Source organism: Polyodon spathula, chromosome 11 (assembly GCF_017654505.1).
Source record: "Polyodon spathula isolate WHYD16114869_AA chromosome 11, ASM1765450v1, whole genome shotgun sequence".
NCBI classification, from domain to species: Eukaryota; Metazoa; Chordata; class Actinopteri; order Acipenseriformes; family Polyodontidae; genus Polyodon; species Polyodon spathula.
The window spans coordinates 33,131,083-33,157,674 of NC_054544.1; the positions used below are offsets into that span (position 1 = coordinate 33,131,083).

The 26,592-nt window shown below is 37.3% G+C and overlaps 2 protein-coding genes across 2 annotated transcripts; both read left to right on the plus strand.

Annotated features, from left to right (window-relative positions):
- The first annotated feature begins 3,730 nt into the window (after positions 1–3,730).
- LOC121323466 (extracellular calcium-sensing receptor-like) lies at positions 3,731–8,474 on the plus strand. The gene is made up of 6 exons (XM_041264553.1): positions 3,731–3,930; positions 4,444–4,738; positions 5,432–6,244; positions 6,322–6,549; positions 7,314–7,437; positions 7,573–8,474. Exons 1-6 carry the CDS (start codon positions 3,731–3,733, stop codon positions 8,472–8,474), a joined length of 2,562 nt encoding a protein of 853 aa, XP_041120487.1.
- Positions 8,475–19,097: 10,623 nt separating this feature from the next.
- On the plus strand, positions 19,098–24,748 carry LOC121323344 (extracellular calcium-sensing receptor-like). The gene is made up of 6 exons (XM_041264351.1): positions 19,098–19,297; positions 19,760–20,054; positions 21,225–22,040; positions 22,118–22,345; positions 23,412–23,535; positions 23,721–24,748. Exons 1-6 carry the CDS (start codon positions 19,098–19,100, stop codon positions 24,632–24,634), a joined length of 2,577 nt encoding a protein of 858 aa, XP_041120285.1. The 3' UTR covers positions 24,635–24,748.
- Positions 24,749–26,592: the final 1,844 nt, after the last annotated feature.

Sequence of the window (26,592 nt, forward strand, 5' to 3'; positions counted from 1 at the left end):
CAACATGACACCCAACTAATGACATTTGACACGGAAACCCCAAAAAACATTTTACACATGATAAACTTGCATGGAAACCCCATGATAGTATGTGTTACAATATTATCTTTTTTTAAAATTTTTATTTGGGGTCCAGGTTCATTATAGTCAAAGGTTCGTTTTAATGAAGTTATAGCGAGGGCGTACAGTATTTCAAAATATTCAACAACTGACAGCTAGCTATAACACCATCATGCTAAATTGGTTAAAACTTTCTGTTTGTTGATGTGCTTCAATTTTGACTTGGTTGTTATTTTATTTTATTTTTTTAGGAACCGCGGGAGGCGGATCGGGGCACATGCTTTTGACTTTGCTTATGTTTTTTTGTGGACTGGCGGTGGGTATAGCCATGAACAATAAAACTTCTCATTTGTAGACAGGGTTTATGAGAAGGCTAGAATTTATTAAAGATGCTGGTAATTGCGGGCCTCGTATTTGCTTGATTATTTTAAGAACTCTGAAAAGCAGGCATTAATTTGCTGCAGTCAGACAGTAGGCTGTATAAAAGGCAAGGTGATGTGGGAGACTTGTCTGCAGCAAGGAGACATTGTTTTCAAGGACAAATAAACATTTAATAACATTTTGCAAAGAGATAATTTTTTAATCATTCTGATCAAGTATGTGAATTACGGTTTATAATACCGGTACCATATTGTTTTGCAAACTTCAATTTTCAATACATGTTTCATAGATTACATGACAAAATAGAAAGTCCTCAAATAGAGAATATAGAATCCATGTAAACAAGGTTCTTAGAAGCACCTAAAAAGGTCTCCCCACAGTGGCAAAGCAAGGTTCTAACAAGAGCCTTTACTTCTTAGAGTGTAGGCATTATTAAAAGAACAGTGGAGGAGATTAAGAAAAGATGGAACAACATTCCGAGGCGCACAAAAGAAAAAGTCTCATTTGCAATGAGGTTTGGTTATTCCCCTTTATTAAAATGGGCCTCAGGGCTGGCACTAGGATTTACTGGGCCCTGGTGGAAGACATTTAATTACCCCTGCCCCACCACCACCACCACCACCACCACCAAAAAACGAAAAAAGAAAAAACACGGAGTGTAGCGGCGGAGCTTAACCTAAACAAAACCTTTTAAAAATAAATACATCAGCATCAAAATCTGTCAAAAAAACAAAACAATGTTTTAAATAGAACTCATAAGCGAAAACGATAGGTTGCGGATGCAACCCCGGTTCCCTGATGTTGATGTGCTTGATTGTTCATGTGCTTCAATTTTGACTTGGTTGTTATTTTATTTTATTTTTTTAGGAACCACGGGAGGCAGATCAGGGCACATGCTTTTGACTTTGCGTATATTTTTTTGTGGACTGGCGGCGGTATAGCCATGAACAATAAAACTTCTCATTTGTTGACAGGGTTTATGAGAAGGCTAGAAAGCTTGGCAAATTGCCTTTTTAAATAATTTTTAATAAAAAAGAAAAAAATCTGCCATCATAGTAGAATTTATTAAAGCTGCCAGTAAATGCAGGCCTCATATTTGCTTGATTATTTTAAGAACTCAGAAAAGAAGGCATTAATTTGCCACAGTCAGACAGTAGGCTATATAAAAGGCAAGGTGATGTGGGAGACTTGTCTGCAGCAAGGAGACATCGTTTTCAAGGACAAATAAACATTTAATAACATTTTGCAAAGAGATAATTTTTTAATCATTCTGATCAAGTAAGTATGTGAATTACGGTTTATAATACCGGTACGATATTGTTTTGCAAACTCCAATTTTCAATACATGTTTCATAGCTCACATGACAAAATAGAAAGTCTGCAAATAGAGAATACAGAATCCATGTAAAAAAGGTTCTTAGAAGCACCTAAAAAGGTCTTCCTGCAGAAAAAGTCTCATTTGCAATGAGGTTTGGTTATTCCCCTTTATAAATATGGGCCTCAGGGCTGGCACTAGGATTTACTGGGCCCTAGTGCAAGACAGTTAATTACCCCCCCCCCCCCACCACCACCAACAAAAAACAAAAAAAGAAAAAATACGTAGCGTAGAGGCAGAGTTTAACCTAAACAAAACCTTTTAAAAATAAATACATCAGCAGCAAAATCTGTCAAAAAAAAAAAAGCAATGTTTTAAATAGAACTCATAAGCGAAAACAGCATGTACTCATCAATGCTTTAACTATTACTGATGAAGTTTATTAAGTCCCCACATAAGTATGTTTCAGTTATTCAGCATGTCCATATTTAATATTATTATTATTAAATATTACCTTTCTTTTCTTCATTTCCTAGCTTAAGAGCACATGTCAGATTTTAAATAATGCACTTTTTTTCAAATACATCAACAGTTTACTTGTCTATTTTCAACTGACAGTAGGCCTACAGACAATGCAGATAATTTCTCCTGTGACACAGTTGACCACAGGTAATTGTTTGACCACAGGATCACTCAGAACTTCCAACTTTGGAATTGCAACCAGTGCTGGCAGTTCAATGTGGGTGTTAGGCAATCCTGTGCTCAGGTCTTTCTGAATCACGTACTTTATCACTTGAAACAGAGAATTCACATCATCAGGTAAGAGACGAGCAGCAAGGTTACTTCACTGGACATGTAGGCACACTCTAATCTACTGGGATTTTTAAAAAAAAGCAGAAAGGTAGTAAAAAAAAAAGAAAAAAGAAAAAAAAAGAAACGTAAAATAACTTAAAACCATGGAAGTAAAACAAACGGCCCATTCTTTACAGCATACCCGTGACACTGGCCCTGGACAGACTAACAGACAGGTGATCACCTCCACTATATTCTAATGCCAGGGAAAGTAAAGATAAAACATACTGTAATAGTATTGTCAACCTGTCATATCAGGCTTTACAATACATTTGTATTGACCAATTATTGTGGAATATAATGAAACCTACTCACATTAAATTAATCTTATCTCATTCCACTTCCTCCTCTACAGTACTGGCCCCTTCTTTGAAAATACAAAATGTATGTCCTCTGGATCTAAAATATATCATTATTGTAATTAATTTATATAATTCATCAAAGTGAAATAAGTATGCTACAATAGCAAGTTACGTAATTACACTTGTTTCATATTTCTTATTTACAGGGATGGAAATAAGACTCCCACTGCATAGCAGTTTGAGCCATTCCTGTTTTTACTTTAATAAGACACACCTGAGCTTGTTACCTATCAATAAGCATATGTTGCATTACTCTTAAATTACATTTCTTTTTATATTGCATTTCCCTTAAACTGCAATTTTATTTAAATACACAGGTAGGCATATTTTCAAAACAACTGGAAAACCCTAGGAATTTGAAATTGCAATAAATAGTTAAAACATAAACATTTTTGTTCATGTGATACAATATTTACAAGTTTACTTGCCAGTGATACTGTACTTAGAACTAATATACATCATACATAATGTATTCCAAATGTATTTATATAATTAAATAAATAAATAAACAAATAAATAGCTAAACAAACAGCACTCTCTAATTGCTAAGGCATGAGATTCATAGTGGTTTAGGCCTAGATGGTTATTGCACAGCTGTTCTCTCTCTTCAGGCAGATTCAGACCTTTGAGAATAACTGCTTTGTTGGGAGTAAGAAACTTACTTCATACTAATTTCATCATATGTGATTAGCACTGCACTACAGTATATATACTCAAGAAAGTGTCCTATTTTTACTTTGGCTAGACAGACAATTTTGAGATGCTACTCATCGCACTACTATTAACAGCCCTTTTAACAAGGGCAGAAGAGCCTGTTTGCAGTTTGCGAGGCAGACCAGAATTGCCTCAGTTTTCAAAGGATGGAGACATTACAATTGGAGGAATCTTTCAATTACACCACAACCTTGTTGATGCCAAACTTGACTTCAAAGGAGAGCCTGAACCACTGAAATGCAAAGAGTAAGTGAAAACTAACTTAAAAGGAAATAATTCACTTTAAAATAGTTTTAAATATTGCTATTAATAGGTTGCTTTCATGTTTATTTTATTTATTTATTTACAATTTAAGACCTTTATTTATTTATTTATTCCAGGCTATCAAATTTACAAGCAGTAGTACTAGCATATACAGGTCCCTTAATAATTAAACTGAAATTACAGACTAGATGCAGTATTCAATACCAGTGCTTATCACAAAATCCTACACTATGACCAGAATGATATTTACATTATAGAATCAATAACACATATCACAATATTATTTATTGTCTATGACCAGATGAATAAGAAGAAGTCACAAAGGTTTTGATGTATTGTAATCCCATACATAATTTGCAGGCATACAGCCGGTCATAGGTAAACATGCAGTACTTGTCCAATGTTTGATTATATCAATGAACTATGTGTACTTTTCTTTTTTTTTTTTTAACTAGGGCTTCAGTGCTGTTCCTAATGTCTTTTCATTCTCAACAGTGTAAAATTCAGAGAATTCCAATTTGCTCAAACTCTGATCTTTGCCACTGAAGAAATAAACAACAGGACAGATATACTCCCTGGTATTTCACTGGGTTATAAGATATATGATGATTGTAGTACCATACCTTTGGCTATAAGGGCAGGGATGGCTTTAATGAATGATCAAGAAGAAAATATGTACTCTAACAAGTCCTGTACCAAACCATCTACTGTCCATGCAATAATAGGACCGTCTAGTTCTTCAGCAACTATAGGAATTGCGACAACAATAAGAGCTTTTCACATACCAGTGGTGAGAAATACTTCATATTTTATAAATCTTTTCTAAATAAGTCTATAGTATCATATTAGAGATTTATTTACAAAAGCTATATAACACATATTTTGTAATGTACCTTTCTTTTCATATGTGTAATCTTATGTCCAGTATGTTACAAAATACGTTGCCTTAGTAGCATAAACCTATTTATTTGATGACATGTGTAGATGCATCTTTGCTGGAGGTGGGTTACCCCATTCAAATCTATCTGAAAACCCCTCCAACCTATCCTAACAGCAAAGTCAACTTGACTCTGTACAGTTTATATTCAGACTCATACAATAGGCATACCCGCTTCAATTATTTATATATATATATATATATATATATATATATATATATATTATATATATATATATATATATATATATATATATATATATATATTATAATCAATTATATATTATTTAATTAAGACTATGTAGTTATTAGGTCTAATAGTTTTGATATGTCACAGTTAAGATTATACTGACTACCTTTTCAACATCCTCATAATACTGCATTGCTTTTTAAATACATAAATCTGTGTTCAATGAAAAGTAAAATATCTGCTGCATAAAATATCTCTTTCATTTTCTATTGTTTGTTTTCTATACAGATTTGTTTTCTTTCATTCTTGAATAATATTTTAAATCTTTTTTTTTTTGTTTGTTTTGTCAATTCCAGATTAGTCACTTTGCAACTTGTGAATGTTTGAGTAACAGGAATAAGTACCCTTCATTTTTCAGAACCATACCAAGTGATTATTATCAAAGCAGAGCCCTGGCACAGCTTGTAAAGCATTTCGGATGGACTTGGGTTGGGACAATTAGAAGTGACAATGACTATGGCAACTCAGGCATGGCTACCTTTGTGAAAGCAGCCAGACAGGAGGGAGTTTGTATTGAATATACAGAGACTATTTACAGAACGTATCCAAGAGAAAAAATAGTTAAAACTGTAGATGTAATAAAAAAGTCATCTTCAAAGGTTATTGTAGGTTTCATTTCTTATACAGATTTTGAATTTCTGGTTAAAGAAATGTTGCTTCAGAATGTTACTGGTTTTCAGTGGATAGGAAGTGAATCTTGGATTTCTGACAAAAACCTTGCAGCAGGAGAAAGCTACAGAGTTCTGGGTGGGGCACTGGGTTTCACAGTCACTAATGCAGTAATTACAGGTTTGGAGGAGTTTTTACTGAACGTCCGTCCATCTGACATCCCTGGGAATTCAGGCTTACAAGATTTTTGGGAAACTGTTTTCAGCTGCACCCTGACAACCCAAGAAAAGACCTCACCTGTTAATCCATGTACAGGGTCTGAGAATTTAGCAGAGATAAAGAATGAGTACACTGATATAACTGATCTGGGAAATGCCAATGATGTATATGAAGCTGTGTATGCTGTAGCCCACTCATTACACAATCTGTTTACATGCGAAACTGACCAGGGACCTTTTGCTGGTAAGACATGTGCAAATAAGAAGATTGAACCATGGCAGGTAAGTTACTGTGTTTTATACTATTAGGAATTACATTCCTGTGTGAATCATTGTGCTAACGTCTTGTCTTTTTGTAGGTAGTGCATTATCTGAAAACAGTTAATTTCACTACCAAGAATGGAGTGAATGTTTATTTTGATGAGAATGGGGATCCAACTGCAAAATATGCATTACTTAACTGGCAACTCAATAAGCAGAGCATCATGGAATTTGTTACAGTTGGTCTCTATGATGCATCTTTACCAGAAGGACAACAGTTTATTATGAATAACGTCAAAATTGTTTGGGCAGGTGGTCAGGATAAGGTAATGTCTATCTAATAATATTTGTACTCTATAAATGATGTAATAATGTCCATAGATACATATGTGCAGAAATCTAAGTGTGCAATGCAGACACACAGTAGGACAGGGTGAATGACAGCCTTAGAGATTAAAACACAGTTAATAAGCAATTTGTGCTGGGCCTTCACTACATTCATCACCAGCAGGGAAAGAAAAAGGTTTGGTTAGTTTTGATTGCTTTTACAATCATAAAAAAAAAAATCATATATTATATTCTCGATATCCCCTCCATTTGCTTATAACTTTAGCAATGCTTTTTTTTATAAACATAAAACACATTCCAGTTAATGGGCTATATGTATATTTTTTGTTCATAAATACCTCTTTTTGTGGTACTTATGTGTTTCATTTAGGTTACAGACAAAGTCTACCGGTCTATAGTACATGTATGGCTTATATTACTGTACGTGCAGGCTACTATTCTCTCCTAGCAACTAATAAAAGAAGGAATTGTGGCCAAGATTCTTGACTGAAATTAAATATTTTTTCTCCTTGTTTTATTTTTTTAGATTCTGCAACAAATTGCAGATTCTTTATTGAACTTTCCAGGGATGTAAATAAAGACTCCCACTGCATAGCAATTTGATCCATTCCTGGTTTTACAAAAGCATTTAATAAGACACACCTGAGCTTGTTACCTTTACACTGTGAATTATCAAGTTCCTATTAAAACCTGGAATATGAGTCTTCTTTCCATAATGTAATATATTGTAACTGTTTTCAAGGCGCCTAAATCAGTGTGCAGTGAGAGCTGTCCTCCAGGAACTCGGAAGGCTGTTCAGAAAGGAAAGCCTGTTTGTTGCTTTGACTGCATACCATGTGCTGATGGAGAAATCAGCAATCAGACAGGTAGGTTAAGAAGGAGCACTGGACAAATAAAACACTCACTACACTAACCTGTCATTGCATCAATGGAGATCTGTACTTAAATGTAATAATAATAATAATAATTATAATAATAATATTTATTTTTTTTTCTTGCAGATGCTATTGATTGTATGAAGTGCCCTTTGGAATACAGGTCGAACAACCAAAGAAACCACTGCATCTTAAAAGCCATTGAATTCCTGTCATTTGGAGAAATCATGGGGATGTTGCTGATGATCTTTTCATTGATTGGGGCTTGTTTAACCACTGCTATAGCGATTGTTTTCTTTCGATTCAGAGATACCCCCATTGTTAAAGCTAATAACTCTGAACTCAGTTTCCTCCTCCTGTTTTCATTAGCACTGTGTTTCCTTTGTTCACTTACATTCATTGGCCAGCCCTCTGAGTGGTCCTGTATGTTGCGCCACACTGCCTTTGGGATCACATTTGTCCTGTGCATCTCTTGTGTTCTGGGGAAAACGATAGTCGTGTTAATGGCATTTAGGTCTACACTTCCTGGTAATAATATGATGAAATGGTTTGGGCCAACCCAGCAGCGGCTAACTCTTTTTGCATTCACATTCATTCAGACCTTAATTTGCACTCTTTGGTTAATACTATCCCCTCCTTTTCCAAACACAAACATGAACTCTTTCAAAGACAGAATCATTTTAGAGTGTGACCTGGGATCTGCAGCAGCATTTTATGTTGTGTTAGGGTATATTGGGTTTCTTGCTGCCATGTGCTTTGTGCTTGCTTTTCTGGCTCGTAAGCTTCCAGATAACTTTAATGAAGCTAAATACATTACATTTAGCATGCTCATATTCTGTGCTGTCTGGATCACTTTCATCCCAGCTTACATCAGTTCACCTGGGAAGTACACAGTTGCTGTAGAAATATTTGCAATTTTAGCTTCCAGCTTTGGTTTGCTCTTCTGTATTTTTGCTCCTAAATGTTATATTATATTACTTAAGCCTGAGAAAAATACAAAAAAACATTTGATGGGAAAAGGACCGTAAAATCACTTTGAAAGAAATTAATGAAAATGTTCTAAAATATGAAAACTACACATTCACTTAATTTGAGTTGTTGTTGTTTTACATTTACAATATTCCATGCGTTGTATTCAAGCATTGTAGCCCCCGCATTAGGAAACGCAGATCCTTTTTTTAAAGATAGCTTCAAAGTTGCACTTATACAGCATGTTTGAAGATTCACTTTTAAAAAACAATAACATAATATATAAGTGAAATAGAAAATGGGAATTATATCATATCAAGTTAGTCATGTACATTTTTTCTAGGTACAGTATTACATTTTAGAATAGCTACGTTTGTAAGCCAGCACACTGTATTATCCAGCAGAATTTTCTGTTCCCAGGTTAGACAGGTTTTACTGTACACTATTGCATGCTAGAAATTCTGTAATACATTTTATAAATGCTCTCTTGTTAAGTGAATGGTTTGTAGGCTTCATATTTAGCTGACATATTCATTGTTAGTGTTTAGAAATATATTTAATTGTTTATTTCAGTATTAGGATGTTTCAGGTCACTGAATGGAGTGCAAACAAAAAAGAGCATTGGAAAATAAACATTCAATTTTTCTGTTGACCCTAAATGTATTTAATATCTGGGTTAGGATCACAAACATGAAATAAATAAACATACATATACCGTTTAAGGTAATTTCCTTTTATGGAGACATATGTTCAGAAGTCAATCCCATATAAAATAAAATGATATATGAATGTTTACTTATTTAGCTAATGCCAGGGAATCAACCATTTTCTCCAAATCAGAACATGTCTTAAACACTCTACCTGATGCCACTTTTACAAAGGTTAAGCTTTCTCTTTAAAATCATTCTATTTATTATTATTAAAAAACTCCTTTTTTCAAACGATCAATATAGTTTCCAGGTTTGTTGCAACATAAAATAACTTTCGTTTCGGAGGCATAGCTACATATACATTTTTATTAAGACAAATGAGTGGACTTCACTGCGAGGTGGCATCCAGTGCGTACAGACTGAGATGTTAACAGTGCGTGTATATTGTAACACAAACCTTTAACGCTGTAAGAATGAGTCCACGCAATTCAGGGCTAAACTCGATATTTATTACACTAATAAAAGATCAAAGATAATCTGCCAATTGATATCTAATAATTAAGACGTCGCTGTGGGCCATGACCTACGCCGCAAAAAAGTAATTGATTTTTAAAAGGAATCTCAGGGTGGAACTATTCTGTCTCTGTTTTAATCACTTCGCTCATGGAGTTTCCACGTGAAATGGCGATGCGCGGAAACGTTTGGGAGAATTACTCCGTTAAATCAGGTTTGTGGCCGAAAAAAAACAGCCAAAGAGAGGGATAGGGTAAATCTCATTTACTTGTGTAAATGACGAAACACACGGGAAAATCCATTACTGTGTTTTGCTGTATCTGGTCTGTCATGTTGTATATCTCTTGTGGGTTTACAGTTCTGTATAAAACCACTTACCATGAACTGCGTTATGCCTGTGTTATAGTATTAATGCAGCTGTTTGAGAATACCCTTGCCGCTTAAATGTCGACCTGAATTAATTCACGTCCTTTTTTTGATACCAGCCATGTCCAAAGACACCGGGTGTCTGCCCTCCATGTTAGTAATTATAGTTGATGAACTGGATGTCATGAGCTAGCTCGATCCCCAAAACACAGTGCAACAATATCCCACAATTTGTTGATGCTCAAATAAATCAACTGACCAAATAAAATTGCAAATGGACGTATTGACTGTGTTTTATTTGCGTGCATCATTATTATTATCTGACACAACAGTAAATCCAACACAGCGTAAAAGAAAGGAGAGAATCTGACAGCACGAGACTCCTCAAATCGCTCATGTCCACTGGCGGCTGAGTTAGTTGCCAAGTCCGCTTATAATTAGCAGAACTGGGCTTGTTTTTCAGAGTCGCTGGTTGGAACTTGCATAAACACCTATACTCTAACATGGGTTCGCTTGTTTAGGGCTTGTTTTGAAAGGCAGTGTTTTTTTTCATTCTCGTGAGACTTGGCAACACTGGTAACGTTTCCCGTGTGTCTCACAGCAGGCAGTGCCAATTCTGTGAACAAACTAATGCTGCACTTTGGACCATTTCATCAGTATACACCCTCTCCCTTTCAAGTGCCCACTACCTGTATTTGCCGAAGCATTGTGTTGAATGCTTCCTCAGCAGTGGTCAGTCATCTGGACAGTAGAGTTTCTAAATCAAAGCCAGGGTAGTACACGCAGCATCACCTGATCCCCTGCTGTATTGCCTGAATGAAAGGTATATATATATATATATATATATATATATATATATATATATATATATATATACAGTGCCGTAAAAAAGTTTGTGAACCCCAATGATAATTATGGAAATTCCATAGTTTTACGATGATAGCCTTCTTGAATCAAAACCAGTCTTTTCTTAAATATCCAACAGGGCTTATATTAACCAATTCCATGTATGAATTATTTATTAATTACACAAACAATGAGTATTTAAGATTCTGGGTATGTGAAAAAGGAAGTGAACCCCTGGTTTTATCAGCTCAATTAAGGGGATAATTAGAATCAGGTGTTTAAATAATTAGATAGACCTTCAGGGGTGATTTTGGGAGGCCCCACCCTATATAAAGATCAGAAACTTTGTGAGTTTGGTCTTCACCATACAGGTGTGTGGAAACATGATATGCCATGATCAAAAAAAATCTCTGAGGGCCTCAGAAAAACAGTTATTGATGTTCATCAGTCTAGAAAGGGTTAGAAATCCATTTCTAAGGATTTGGGGCTCCACCAATCCATTGTAAGACAGATAGTCTACAAAAGGAGAAAGTTCATGACCACAGTCATGCTACCCAGGAGTCATCATCCTATCAAAATCTCTCCAAGAACAAACCAGAAAATCATCAAGGAAGTCACAAAGAACCCCAGAGTAACATCCAAGGATCTGCAGGCTACTCTCGCCTTGGCTAATGTGAGTGTTCATAACTAAACTATCAGAAAAAAACAAGAATGGTGTTTATGGAAGGGTAGCCAGGAGGAAACCACTGCTCTCTAAAAAGAACATTGCTGCCTGTCTGAAGTTCGCCTAAGAGCACTTAGATGATCCACAAGACTTCTGGAACAATGTTCTCTGGACAGATGAGTCAAAGGTAGAACTTTTTGGCCTCAATGAGAAACGTTATGTTTGGCGAAAATCAAACACTGCATTCAAACAGAAGAACCTCATTCCAACCGTCAAGCATGGTGGTGGGTGTGTGATGGTTTGGGGCTGCTGGGACCTGGACGGCTTGCCCTCATTGGCACAACCATGAATTTTGCATTGTATCAGAAGATTCTAGAGGAGAATGTCAGGCCATCCTTCTGTGAGCTGAAGCTGAACCAAAAGTGGGTCATGCAGAAAGACAACGATCCTAAACATTCAAGCAGATCTACAAAAGAATGGCTGCCGAAGAAGAAATTACACGTTTTAGAATGGCCAAACCCCATTGTAATTTTGTGGCAGGACCTAAAGAGAGCTGTCCATGCAAGGAAGCCCTCAAATGTCACTGAGTTGAAGCAGTTCTATAAGGAGGAATGGGCCAAAATTCCTCAAAACCAATGTGAGAGACTGACCAACAGTTACAGGAAACGTTTAGTTGAAGTCAGTGCTGCTCAAGGGGGTGCCACCAGTTACTTAATCTAAAGGATCACTTACGTTTTCACATATGGATATTCAATGTTGAATCATTTGAAAAAGTATCATGTTTTTGTGTCATTTGTTTAATCAGGTTATCTTTATCAATTATTATGACTTAGACTAAGATCTAAAAACATTTTATATGAAATATGTGAAAATCATAAGGGGTTCACAAACCTTTTCTCGGCACTGTATATATATATATATATATATATATATATATATATATATATATATATATATATATATATATATATATATATTACATCTCCGCCAGTTTTCAGCCATGGTGATCTGCAATACCTGTTGGTCAGTTTCATTTTATACCTGTGAGTTTATTTTTAATTAATCAGTCGTAAGATAAATGAGTTGAAACAGTATTCACAACGAACAACATGACACCCAACTAATGACATTTGAACGGAAACCCCAAAAAACATTTTACACATGACATTTTTCTTGTGTAAATGTCTCGAGTTAAAAAAAAAATAAAAAACTTGCATGGAAACCCCATGATAGTATGTGTTACAATATTATCTTTTTTTAAAATTTTTATTTGGGGTCCAGGTTCATTATAGTCAAAGGTTCGTTTTAAAGAAGTTATAGCGAGGGCGTACAGTATTTCAAAATATTCAACAACTGACAGCTAGCTATAACACCATCATGCTAAATTGGTTAAAACTTAAATGGGCTTGTTTTTAACACTGCTGTTTATTTGATTTTCCTTTCTGTTTGTTGATGTGCTTCAATTTTGACTTGGTTGTTATTTTATTTTATTTTTTTAGGAACCGCGGGAGGCGGATCAGGGCACATGCTTTTGACTTTGCTTATGTTTTTTTGTGGACTGGCGGTGGGTATAACGAGGGTGGGTATAACGAGGGTGGATATAATTAGAAGGCCAGAATTTATTAAAGATGCCGGTAATTGCGGGCCTCGTATTTGCTTGATTATTTTAAGAACTCTGAAAAGCAGGCATTAATTTGCTGCAGTCAGACAGTAGGCTATATAAAAGGCAAGGTGATGTGGGAGACTTGTCTGCAGCAAGGAGACATTGTTTTCAAGGACAAATAAACATTTAATAACATTTTGCAAAGAGATAATTTTTTAATCATTCTGATCAAGTATGTGAATTACTGTTTATAATACCGGTACCATATTGTTTTGCAAACTTCAATTTTCAATACATGTTTCATAGATTACATGACAAAATAGAAAGTCCTCAAATAGAGAATATAGAATCCATGTAAACAAGGTGCTTAGAAGCACCTAAAAAGGTCTTCCCACAGTGGCAAAGCAAGGTTCTAACAAGAGCCTTTACTTCTTAGAGTGTAGGCATTATTAAAAGAACAGTGGAGGAGATTAAGAAAAGATGGAACAACTTTCCGAGGCGCACAAAAGAAAAAGTCTCATTTGCAATGAGGTTTGGTTATTTTCCCCTTTATTAAAATGGGCCTCAGGGCTGGCACTAGGATTTACTGGGCCCTGGTGCAAGACATTTAATTACCCCTGCCCCACCACCACCACCACCACCAAAAAACGAAAAAAGAAAAAACACGGAGTGTAGCGGCGGAGCTTAACCTAAACAAAACCTTTTAAAAATAAATACATCAGCATCAAAATCTGTCAAAAAAAAAAAAACAATGTTTTAAATAGAACTCATAAGTGAAAACGATAGGTTGCGGATGCAACCCCGGTTCCCTGAAAGAGAAAATAACCATCAACGTATGGGACATTGCCGTCAGGCAGTAGGGATTGGCTGAGCTTTATAGCAAAGCTGCCGATAGGCCTCTGTGCGAGCTGCCGTGTAAGCCTGCCCCACTGGGAGCTTACTATATGCAGCGCGCAGAGACTCTGTTCCTCTTTTGCTCTTCCCACCGAAAAGGCTTCCGGAGCGACCTTGCGGGTTGACGGTTATTTTCTCTTTCGGGGAACCGGGGTTGCATCTGCAACCTATCGTTCCCTTTCAATTCGAAAATAACCATCAACGTATGGGAACAGTGTACCCAAGCCATCACGAGGGAGGATTCTTGGCCGTAGGACAGACTTACGTCATAACGCAATTGCGTAGGCAATACATCTAGGCATATGCAGAGCTGCGCCTCAGCATCTATGCTCGCAATGACACCTGTCCTAAAGTGGGGTATTAGACACTACATCAGCATCCTGAGGTGCCATACAGTGTAGTACAGATGCTCCAAATAATGGAGCAGTGGAATCCAGCACGTTTAACCTGTAAAACCTCATAAAGGTATGCGATGTAGCCCAACTGGCTGCCGCGCAAATATCAGACACTGGTACCCCTCTGAAGAGGGCCCAGGACATTTCCATACCCCTGGTGGAATGCGCCTTCAACTGCCCTGGCGGTGGAAGGCCTGCAGACTCATAGGCTAATTTAATAGCATCCACTACCCAGTGGGAAAGGCGTTGTTTTGACAATGGCTGACCCAAAGTCTTAGAACCATGGCATATGAACAGTTGTTCTGTTTGCCTCACGGTCTTAGTAAAATGGCAACCTGGTGATAATCCGTCAATACATACATAGCAGGCTGATATGGCAGCTAAATACACTTTAAGTGTAGAGGGAGATTTCCCTTCATCTAACAGTTTCTGCAGAAACTGTAATATTACTGCCATAGGGCAAGATATTGGGTCATGGCCCCCTGCCAGACACCAATCTTGGAACAACTGCCATTTGTACGTGTACTGCAACCTGGTAGAGGGCGCTCTAGCGCTCTGAATGGTCGAGATCACCGCTGTCGAATGCCCTAAGGCTGACAGGCGCTCCCGTTCAGGGCCCAAGCCCATAGCTGCATGAGCTTGGGGTTCGGGTGCCAAAGCCGTCCTTCGGCCTAGGACAATAGGTCTGCTCGCAGGGGAAGCTCCTGCGGTTGACCATGTAGTAACTGCACCACGCTCGGGAACCATACTCTCCGAGGCCACTGAGGAGCGATCAGAATCAGAGTCGCTTGCTCTACCCTGACCTTCTCTAAGAGGGCTGGGAGCATCGGAATCGGTGGAAATGCATATAGGAGGACTGGCGGCCAATCGTGAGCCAGTGCGTCGACTCCTAGGGGGCTGTCGGGATCCCTCACTGAGAACCATAGGGGGCAGTGCATGGTCTCTCGCGAAGCAAAGAGATCTACCTGCGCTCTGCCGAACCATTCCCAGATGTGCTCTAACACCTGAGGGTGGAGATGCCATTCTCCTGCAAGAGGGTCTCCTCTGGATAGGAGGTCCGCTGCGTAATTGACTCTGCCCGGTAGGTGAACCGCGCGCAGAGAGGTCAAACGCGGCTGTGCCCATAGCAACAGCCATGCTACCATTCGGTGAAGGCAGGGGGACCGTAGGCCGCCCTGGCGGTTGATATACGCCACAACCGTGGTGTTGTCCGACCGCACCAACACGTGCTTTTCTAGAAGCACTGGCAAGAAGTGCCGGAGGGCGAGGTCCACTGCTCTGAGTTCCAGAGCGTTGATGTGGGCTGACCTCCAGCCACCGAGAGCCAGAGCTGTCTTCTGGCCACCACCATTGAAGCAATGCTCCTGCCCTGAGCCCGCGCGTTGAGCTGGGCTAACCTTACCAGCAGCTGGCTGACCGTGCCTAGCTCGCTTCTGAGGGCCGCAGAAGGGCACTCTGGAAGGTCTCTAATTAGGGCCGCCTGGTAGACTGTCAGTAGACTGGCTACGTTAGACAGTCTGACTGCCTCCGTGGCTGCAGAATACCCTTTCTTTAGGTGTATCTCTGTGGTTCTGCACTGTTTATTAGGACACGCTGGGTACTTAGTAAGCCCAGACAGTGTCGGCGTTTTCACCAACGTGGCGAATGCAGCATCCACCGGTGGAAAGGACGCTAGGCCAGCCTCGCTGGCCCCCTGCATAGTAAAGGCCGAAGCCTTGCGAGACGTCGCAGGAGCAGAGGCCGGAGCCTCCCAAGTAGACTGCACCTCTTTAACAAAGTCCGGGAATGCTGGGAGCATCCTGAACTGACGGGACTGGGCCGAAGGCGACTCAAACAGAGATCGCCGTGGAAGCTCTGTCTGGGGCCAATCAATACCCAAGTGGCTGGTTGCTCTGTCAACCACAGACCACATAGGGTCGTCAGTGTCCATCGGTTCGGATCAGCGTCCTGGTCCGAGTGGTGGGAGGCTACCTCAGCCTCTACACTGTTCATCTTGGAGGTTAATTCCGCCACCTCAGACTTGTCCGAGCACCGCCTGTCTCGACGAGGGGAACGAGAGCGTCCCCTACGACGAGGCGACCTGGAGCGCGACCTAGACTCCAGACGAGGGCGTGTCCTAGAAGGGGAGGGGCTGCTAGCCCGAGCGTGTCTGGTGGGGGACCTCTGACCAGCTGTGATCTGGGAGGCCGGGCTTGTGGAGAGCTGCAGTCTCCCTGGCAGTGTCGCAGTGGACGACGGCGGGGCTGAGACAGTGTGGGAAGATCCCGGTGAAGTGGAGTGCCCACCCACTGACTTCTTGGCCCTTTGTCGAATGGTGCATGTCTGAAAGACAGCACAGAGACTGTAAAAAGCCCTATCCGCCAGCGCGGATGCGGCATGCTCTGCCAAGAGACATGCCATGCACACCTCGTGAGGGTCACTGGCAGGCAGCTTAGCCTGGCAGGACGTGCACCGGTAAAAGCCCGATATCTTGTGTGAGCACGGCACCGTAAACACTGACCGAACGCCAAGCGTCAAGTCGAGAACATCGAACAGCAAGCGGCAGAGCGCCGATGCATCGAGCGTATAGCGTCAAGGCGTCGCACGTGTGGCGTCGAAGCGGCGAGCACGTAGCGTCGAAGCGCCATGCGTCGACGTCGAGCACCGAGTCCCAAGCGCGGTAGCGCTGCACCAAGCGCCGAAGCGCTACACTGAGCGCCGAAGCGCTGACACCTCGCAGAGCGAGTACAGAGCGTCAAGACGCTAGCACAAGACGTCTAAGCATCAGCTGACCCGCAGAGCGGAGATGCTGTTGCTGGTACAGTGTCTTATTTGGTGTTAATACCTACCTAGGTTCTAATGGGAGTATGTGCTTGGTGGTCATCGTCTTTTTAGTGAAAAGTTTTTTTTTTTTTATTATTATTCTGGAACGCTGCAGTGAGTGCTTGGTGTACTGTAGAAGGGACTGTAGGGCAAGCCATACAGCTACCACGCGGTGGGGAACACACAGCAGTGGAAGATTCTAGAGGGCTGCAAAGCAGACTACACACACACACACACGGTCTAAAATATATATAAATCTGAAATAGAAATATATACAACCCAAAAACACACAATATAATAATAATATTTATAATAATACTATAAATAATAGGAGAAGACGGAGACCACGAGGTTAAACATAAACACGATGCCGAAGCAAAGCGTGAAGGATATATATATATAAAGTAATATATAAAAAATATATAACACAATTATAAAATCCAATAACCAATAATAAACGTACTGAAATAAACTCAGAGAAGGGGCCAAAACCAGCTTCTCAAGCCTAAGCTTTGTGAGTACAATCAGTACGAGCTCTAGTACCTACCACTACCGATGCTGAAGACAAAAGAGGAAGAGAGTCTCTGCGCGCTGCGTATAGTAAGCTCCCAGGGGGGCGGGCTTACACGTCAGCTCGCGCAGAGGCCTATCGGCAGCTTTGCTATAAAGCTCAGCCAATCCCTACTGCCTGACGGCAATGTCCCATACGGTGATGGTTATTTTCGAATTGAAAGGGAACAGCATGTACTCATCAATGCTGAAATTATTAATGATTAAGTTTATTAAGTCCCCACATAAGATTCAGTTATTCAGCATATCCATATTTAACATTGGTATAGGTACCTAATTAGATTCCATTTTTTATAAAGTGAAATGCATAAAACAATTATTATTATTATTATTATTATTATTATTATTATTATTATTATTATTATTATTATTATTATTATTATTATTAACAATAATACATTTAAATATTTCCTTTTTTTTTTCTTTAATGCCACGGAAACTAAAGAGAAAACATACTGTAATAATATTGTCAACCTGTGATATCAGCTTTACAATACATTTCTATTGACCAGTTATTCTGGAATATAATGAAACCTACTCACATTAAATGAATCTTATCTCATTCCACTTCCTCCTCTACAGTACTGGCCTCTTCTATGAAAATACAAAATGTATGTCCTCTGGATCTAAATTATGTCAATGCTGTAATTAATTTATATAATTAATAAAAGTGAAATAAGTATGCTACAAAAGCACTTTACGTAATTACAGATGTTTTGTACTTCTTCATTACAGGGATGGAAATAAGACTCCCACTGCATAGCAGTCTGAGCCATTTCTGGTTTTACTATGAGTTTAATAAGACACACATGAGCTTGTTACCTATCAATAAGCACATATTGCATTACTCTTAAATTACATTAATTTTTATATAGCATTTCCCTTAAACTGCAATTTTATTTAAATATGGATGTAGGCATATTTTCAAAACAACTGGAAAACCCTAGGAATTTGAAATTGCAATGCATAGTTAAAACATAAACATTTCTGTTCATGTGATACTGTATTTACATGTTTACTTGCTAGTGATAATGTACTTAGTATTAACATACATCATACATAATGTCTTCCAAATGTATTTATATAAAAAATAAATACATATTTCAAATAAATAAATAAATAAATAAATAAATAAATAGCTAAACAAACAGCGCTCTCCAATTGCTAAGTCATGAGATTCACAGTGCTTTAGGCCTAGATGGTTATTGCACAGCTGTTCTCTCTCTTCAGGCAGATTCAGACCTTTGAGAATTACTGCTTTGTTGGGAGTAAGAAACTTACTTCATACTAATTTCATCATATGTGATTAGCACTGCACTACAGTATATATACTCAAGAAAGTGTCCTATTTTTACTTTGGCTAGACAGACAATTTTGAGATGCTACTCATCGCACTACTATTAACAGCCCTTTTAACAAGGGCAGAAGAGCCTGTTTGCAGTTTGCGAGGCAGACCACAATTGCCTCAGTTTTCAAAGGATGGAGACATTACAATTGGAGGAATCTTTCAATTACACCACAACCTTGTTGATGCCAAACTTGACTTCAAAGGAGAGCCTGAACCACTGAAATGCAAAGAGTAAGTGAAAACTAACTTAAAAGGAAATAATTAACTTTAAAATAGTTTTAAATACTGTTATTAATAGGTTGCCTTCATGTTTATGTTTTTTTAAATCACATTTACCAGTGGTACTAGCATATACATGTCCATTAATAATTAAACTGAAATTACAGAGTAGATGCAGTATTCAATACCAGTGCTTATCACAAAATCCTACACTATGACCAGAATGATATTTACATTGTAGAATCAATAACACATATCACAATATTATTTATTGACTATGACCAGATGAATAAGAAGAAGTCACAAAGGTTTTGATGTATTGTAATCCCATACATAATTTGCAGATATACAGCCGGTCATAGGTAAACATGCAGTACTTGTCCAATGTTTGATTATATCAATGAACTATGTGTACTTTTCTTTTTTTTAACTAGAGTTTCAGTGCTGTTCCTAATGTCTTTTCATTCTCAACAGTGTAAAATTCAGAGAATTCCAATTTGCTCAAACTCTGATCTTTGCCACTGAAGAAATAAACAACAGGACAGATATACTCCCTGGTATTTCACTGGGTTATAAGATATATGATGATTGTAGTACCATACCTTTGGCTATAAGGGCAGGGATGGCTTTAATGAGTGAACAGGAAGAAAATATGTACTCTAACAAGTCCTGTACCAAACCATCTACTGTCCATGCAATAATAGGACCCTCTAGTTCTTCAGCAACTATAGGAATTGCAACAACAATAAGAGCTTTTCACATACCAGTGGTGAGAAATACTTGATATTTTATAAACCTTTTTCAAAATAAGTCTATAGTATCATATTAGAAATGTATTTACAAAAGCTATATAACACATATTTTGTAATGTACCTTTCTTTTCATATGTGTAATCTTATGTCCAGTATGTTACAAAATATGTTGCCTTAGTAGCATAAACGTATTAATTTGATGGGATGTGTAGATGCATTGTTGCTGGAGGTGGGTTACCCCATTCAAATCTATCTGAAAACCCCTCCAACCTATCCTAACAGCAAAGTCAACTTGATTCTGTACAGTTTTATGTTCAGACCCATACAATAGGCATGCTCTAGCAGCTAGCATTTAAAAGGGATGCTTTGTGTAACTGAGTACAATGTGATAACCTCTTTGATTTTATATATTACACTATGTAACACAATTTTTATTCCTGGGTAGTAAGTGTTATTTCCTAATTGCTTATGCCTCAAAATTATAGAAAATGGCTATTATTCCCCACAAACTTTGCTTTTGTGACCAGGACAGTGATATTTCGAAATAGCACTATTTCCAATGGCAAAACGGGCAAATGTGTGTCTTTTCGTTCACATAAAGTATTTACAGTATAATCGTAAATCTCGAAAAACTACTCACTTCTAAATCTTTTGTAGTCATTTTTGTATTACTTTAGTATAAATACATGTTAATTTGGATTCATATGTTGTTTTTTTCTGACTTTATGTGAACGAAAAGACACACATTTGCCCGTTTTGCCATTGGAAATAGTGATATTTCGAAATATCACTGTCCTGGTCACAAAAGCAAAGTTTGTGGGGAATAATAGCCATTTTCTATACTTTTGAGGCATAAGCAATTAGGAAATAACACTTACTACCCAGGAACAAAAAAAAAAAAAAAAAAAAAATTTGTTACACAGTGTTATTTAATTAAGACTATATAGTTATTAGGTGTAATAGTTTTGATATGTCACTGTTAAGATTATACTGATTACCTTTTCAACATCCTTATATACTGCATTGCTTTTTAAATGCATAAATCTGTGTTCAATGAAAAGTAAAAAGATCTGGTACATAAAATATCTCTTTCATTTTCTATTTGTTTTCTATACAGATTTGTTTTCTTTTATTCTTGAATAATATTTTAAATCTTTTTTTTTTCTTTTTTTTTCAATTAATTCCAGATTAGTCACTTTGCATCCTGTGAATGTTTGAGTGACAGGAATAAGTACCCTTCATTTTTCAGAACCATACCAAGTGATTATTATCAAAGCAGAGCCCTGGCACAGCTTGTGAAGCATTTCGGATGGACTTGGGTTGGGACAATTAGAAGTGACAATGACTATGGCAACTCAGGAATGGCTACCTTTGTGAAAGCAGCCAGACAGGAGGGAGTTTGCATTGAATATTCAGAGACTATTTACAGAACGTATCCAAGAGAAAAACTAATTAAAACTGTAGATATTATAAAAAAGTCTTCTTCAAAAGTTATTGTAGGTTTCACTTCTTATACAGATTTTGAATTTCTGGTTAAAGAAATGTTGCTTCAGAATGTTACTGGTTTTCAATGGATAGGAAGTGAAGCTTGGATTTCTGACAAAAACCTTGCAGCAGGAGAAAGCTACAGAGTTCTGGGTGGGGCACTGGGTTTCACAGTCACTAATGCAGTAATTACAGGTTTGGAGGAGTTTTTACTGAACGTCCGTCCATCTGACATCCCTGGGAATTCAGGCTTAAAAGATTTCTGGGAAACTGTTTTCAGCTGCACCCTGACAACCCAAGAAAAGACCTCACCTGTTAATCCATGTACAGGGTCTGAGAATTTAGCAGAGATAAAGAATGAGTACACTGATGTAACTGATCTGGGAAATGCCAATGATGTATATGAAGCTGTGTATGCTGTAGCCCACTCATTACACAATCTGTTTACATGCGAAACTGACCAGGGACCTTTTGCTGGTAAGACATGTGCAAATAAGAAGAAGATTGAACCATGGCAGGTAAGTTACTGTGTTTTATACTATTAGGAATTACATTCCTATGTGAATCATTGTGCTAATATCTTGTCTTTTTGTAGGTAGTGCATTATCTGAAAACAGTTAATTTCACTACCAAGAATGGAGATAGTGTTTATTTTGATGAGAATGGGGATCCAACTGCAAAATATGCATTACTTAACTGGCAACTCAATAAGCAGAGCATCATGCAATTTGTTACAGTTGGTCTCTATGATGCATCTTTACCAGAAGGACAACAGTTTATCATGAATAACGTCAATATTGTTTGGGCAGGTGGTCAGGATAAGGTAATGTCTATCTAATTATATTTTTACTCTATAAATGATGTATTAATGTTCATAGATACATATGTGCGGAAATCTAAGTGCGCAATGCAGACACACAGTAGGACAGGGTGAATGACAGCCTTAGAGATTAAAACACAGTTAATAAGCAATTTGTGCTGGGCCTTCACTACATTCATCACCAGCAGGGAAAAAAAAAAAAGGTTTATCTAGTTTTGATTGCTTTTACAATCATAAAAAAAAATTAAAAAATCATGTATTATATTCTTGATATCCCCTGCATTTGCTTACAACTTTAACAATGTTTTTTTTTATAAACTTAAAACACATTCCAGTTAATGGGCTATATGTATATTTTTTGTTCATAAATACCTCTTTTTGTGGTACTTATGTGTTTCATTTAGGTTACAGACAAAGTCTACCGGTCAATAGTACATGTATGGCTTATATTACTGGACGTGCAGGCTACTATTCTCTCCTAGCAACTAATAAATGGAGGAATTGTGGCCAAGATTCTTGACTGAAATTAAATATTTTTTCTCCTTGTTTATTTATTTATTTATTTTTAGATCCTGCAACAAATTGCAGATTCTTTGTTGAACTTTCCAGGGATCTAAATAAAGACTCCCTGCGTAGCAATTTGATCCATTCCTGGTTTTACAAAAGCATTTAATAAGACACACCTGAGCTTGTTACCTTTACACTGTGAATTATCAAGTTCCTATAAAAACCTGGAATATGAGTCTTATTTCCATCCCTGCTTGCATCATGTACACTATGAACTTAGAAGCTAAGTTGTACTTGTTGAATACGAGAAAGATCATGTGTCGATCGTGTACCTTAATTCGACCTTAAGTAACGTATGCAAAAAAGCCATCTTTCTCTACTTGTTATGGTGAAACAAGACAGGTGTATACATTACAGATAACTTACAAATGAAATAACGGCATTATGACTTTGTCCCCAAAACACATGATATGAACATCCTTAATACATACACCTCAATGTCTTGATTATTAAATCTATTCAGTATGTTCACATAATGTAATATATTATAATTGTTTTCAAGGCGCCTAAATCAGTGTGCAGTGAGAGCTGTCCTCCAGGCACTCGGAAGGCTGTTCAGAAAGGAAAGCCTGTTTGTTGCTTTGACTGCATACCATGTGCTGATGGAGAAATCAGCAATCAAACAGGTAGGTTAAGAAGAAACCCTGGACAAATAAAACACTCACTACACTAACCTGTCATTGCATCAATGGGGATCTGTACTTACATATAATAATATTAATAACAATAATAATAATAATAATAATAATAATAATAATAATAATAATAATAATAATAATAATAATAATAATAATTTTTTTTTTTCTTGCAGATGCTATTGATTGTATGAAGTGCCCTTTGGAATACAGGTCGAATAACCAAAGAAACCACTGCATCTTAAAAGCCATTGAATTCCTGTCATTTGGAGAAATCATGGGGATGTTGCTGATGATCCTTTCATTGATTGGGGCTTGTTTAACCACTGCTATAGCGATTGTTTTCTTTCGATTCAGAGATACCCCCATTGTTAAAGCTAATAACTCTGAACTCAGTTTCCTTCTTCTGTTTTCATTAGCACTGTGTTTCCTTTGTTCACTTACTTTCATTGGCCAGCCCTCTGAGTGGTCCTGTATGTTGCGCCACACTGCCTTTGGGATCACATTTGTCCTGTGCATCTCTTGTGTTCTGGGGAAAACAATAGTCGTGTTAATGGCGTTTAGGTCTACCCTTCCTGGTAATAATATGATGAAATGGTTTGGGCCAGCCCAGCAGCGGCTAACTCTTTTTGCATTCACATTCATTCAGGCCTTAATTTGCACTCTTTGGTTAATACTATCCCCTCCTTTTCCAAACAAAAACATGAACTCTTTCAAAGACAGAATCATTTTAGAATGTGACCTGGGATCTGCAGCAGCATTTTATGCTGTGTTAGGGTATATTGGGTTTCTTGCTGCCATGTGCTTTGTGCTCGCTTTTCTGGCTCGTAACCTACCAGATAACTTTAATGAAGGTAAATACATTACGTTTAGCATGCTCATATTCTGTGCTGTCTGGATCACTTTCATTCCAGCTTACATCAGTTCACCTGGAAAGTACACAGTAGCTGTAGAAATATTTGCTATTCTAGCTTCCAGTTTTGGTTTGCTCTTCTGTATTTTTGCTCCTAAATGTTATATTATCTTATTTAAGCCTGAGAAGAATACAAAGAAACATTTGATGGGAAAAGTGCCCTCAAAATCACTTTGAAAAAAAAGTTCTAAAATAAGAAAATCACATCCACTTAATTTGAGATGTTGTATTACATTTATAACCTTGCCATACAGGGGGTGTCATTTTAACATGGTATAAAAACACATTCATTCAAGCGTTGTAGCCCCTACAGTAGGAAACACAGATGTTTTTTAAAGACAGCTTCAAAGTTGCTCTTATACAGCGTGCTTGAAGATTCACTTTTAAAAAACAATAACATAATATATAAATTAAATATAAAATGGGAATTATATCATATCAAGTTAGTCATGTACATTTCTTTTAGGTACAGTATTATATTTTATAATAGCTACGTTTGTAAGCCAGCACACTGTATTATCCAACATAATTACTTTAGCAAACATATGATTTGTTAATGTTTAGAGATATCTTTGTTCGTGTTTAGAGATATAATAATTGTTTATTTCAATGTTAGAATGTTTCAGGTCACTGAATGGAGTGCAGACAATAAAGGGCATTGGAAAATAAACATTCAATTTTTCTGTTGACCCTAAATGTATTTAATATCTGGGTTAGGATCAGAAACAGAAAAATAAATACATTAAAAAATAAAATATTACATGTATTGTATATTATATTATCAGTTTGTATAAAGGTCATTGCCTGTTATGGAGACATATTTTCAGAAGTCAATTCCATATAAAATAAAATTATATATGAATATTTGCTTATTTAGCTAATGCCGGGAACCAAGCTTTTTCTCCAAATCAGAACATGTCTTAGATACTGTACCTGATATAGAGGTTAAGCTTTCTCTTTCAAACCACCAGAGCCTTGACTACAGCAGTGCTGTTGCTATCTAGTACACTGATTTGGAAACCCTTCTTTTGCTAGGAATGTTATATTTAAACAGATGTGATAATATCTTTTATCCTTTAGAGCCATTAGACACTAGAATAGCTGACTGCCCATGGGAATTTATTAGTGTTAAAGTGCTTATCAAAGAGAGAACAGGACTTGGATTATAACATGCTTTAATTGTAGTCTGTGATCATTGTTTTAACTACACGCAATTAAATGGCTTTGCTGTTTTATTTACTGCAACCTTACACCACCTCATAAATAGATCACTGGTGATAGGCTTCAATAGAACTTCTCTATAATATACTGGAGGTCTCAATACTGAATAGTGACACACACTTTAGAATGTATATTTACTCTGCATTTACTTTACACATTTATGGCAGTAGCAGACCAAATAGTACATTTCAAACAAGTCAGGAGTTAGACAACTAAACAGAATAGCGTATTCTAGCTGTGAAATACAGGACTATAACACAAAATAATGTACTATAAAAATAAACATAATAAGGAATGATAGATTCAACTTTTGTTTAAAACTGTATATTGAATGTCCTATAATTATACTCTTTATGCCCACAGCTTTACAATTATAAATAATTATAAATAAAACAAAAACACCTTCCACAAGTGCAGCAATACATCTAATTGCTGTGAAGATACAGTGCTGCCAAATTAGTGAAATTACGCCTTGGTCCGTCCATCAGATAACTGCTTTACACACTTAACCCTTTCATAGCTGTGAAAACACAATTCAAGGAAGGCACAAAGCAGTGGATTGTCAACTGCAGTGAACCCTGAATATTCCAGTCTAGGTCATTATAACAACCACGTCCTAAATTAGTCATTGAAACAGAATTGTCCAGAATCTAAATAGCAACATACATACAGTGCAGACAGACTCAGTGCTGCCCCCTAATGCAAGACAGTTAATTAGCACCCCCCCTCAAAAAAAAAAGAAAGAACACGGAACACAGCGGCAGTGCTTAACCTAAACAAAGGTAAACAACCTTTTGAAAATAAATACATCAGCAGCAAAACTTGACTCAGTCAAAACATTTTTTTTCCAACAAAACATATTCTAATGTTATTTTAAGATGACTGTGATCAAGACATTAATCAATCAAGTTACA

Coding starts and splice junctions, on each gene's coding strand:
- LOC121323466 (XM_041264553.1), top strand. CDS start 3,731: ATGCTACTCATCGCACTACTATTAACAGCCCTTTTAACAAGGGCAGAA. Junction 3,931..4,443: donor GAACCACTGAAATGCAAAGA/GTAAGTGAAAAC, acceptor CATTCTCAACAG/TGTAAAATTCAGAGAATTCC. Junction 6,550..7,313: donor GGGCAGGTGGTCAGGATAAG/GTAATGTCTATC, acceptor ACTGTTTTCAAG/GCGCCTAAATCAGTGTGCAG.
- LOC121323344 (XM_041264351.1), top strand. CDS start 19,098: ATGCTACTCATCGCACTACTATTAACAGCCCTTTTAACAAGGGCAGAA. Junction 20,055..21,224: donor GAGCTTTTCACATACCAGTG/GTGAGAAATACT, acceptor AATTAATTCCAG/ATTAGTCACTTTGCATCCTG. Junction 23,536..23,720: donor AGAAATCAGCAATCAAACAG/GTAGGTTAAGAA, acceptor TTTTTCTTGCAG/ATGCTATTGATTGTATGAAG.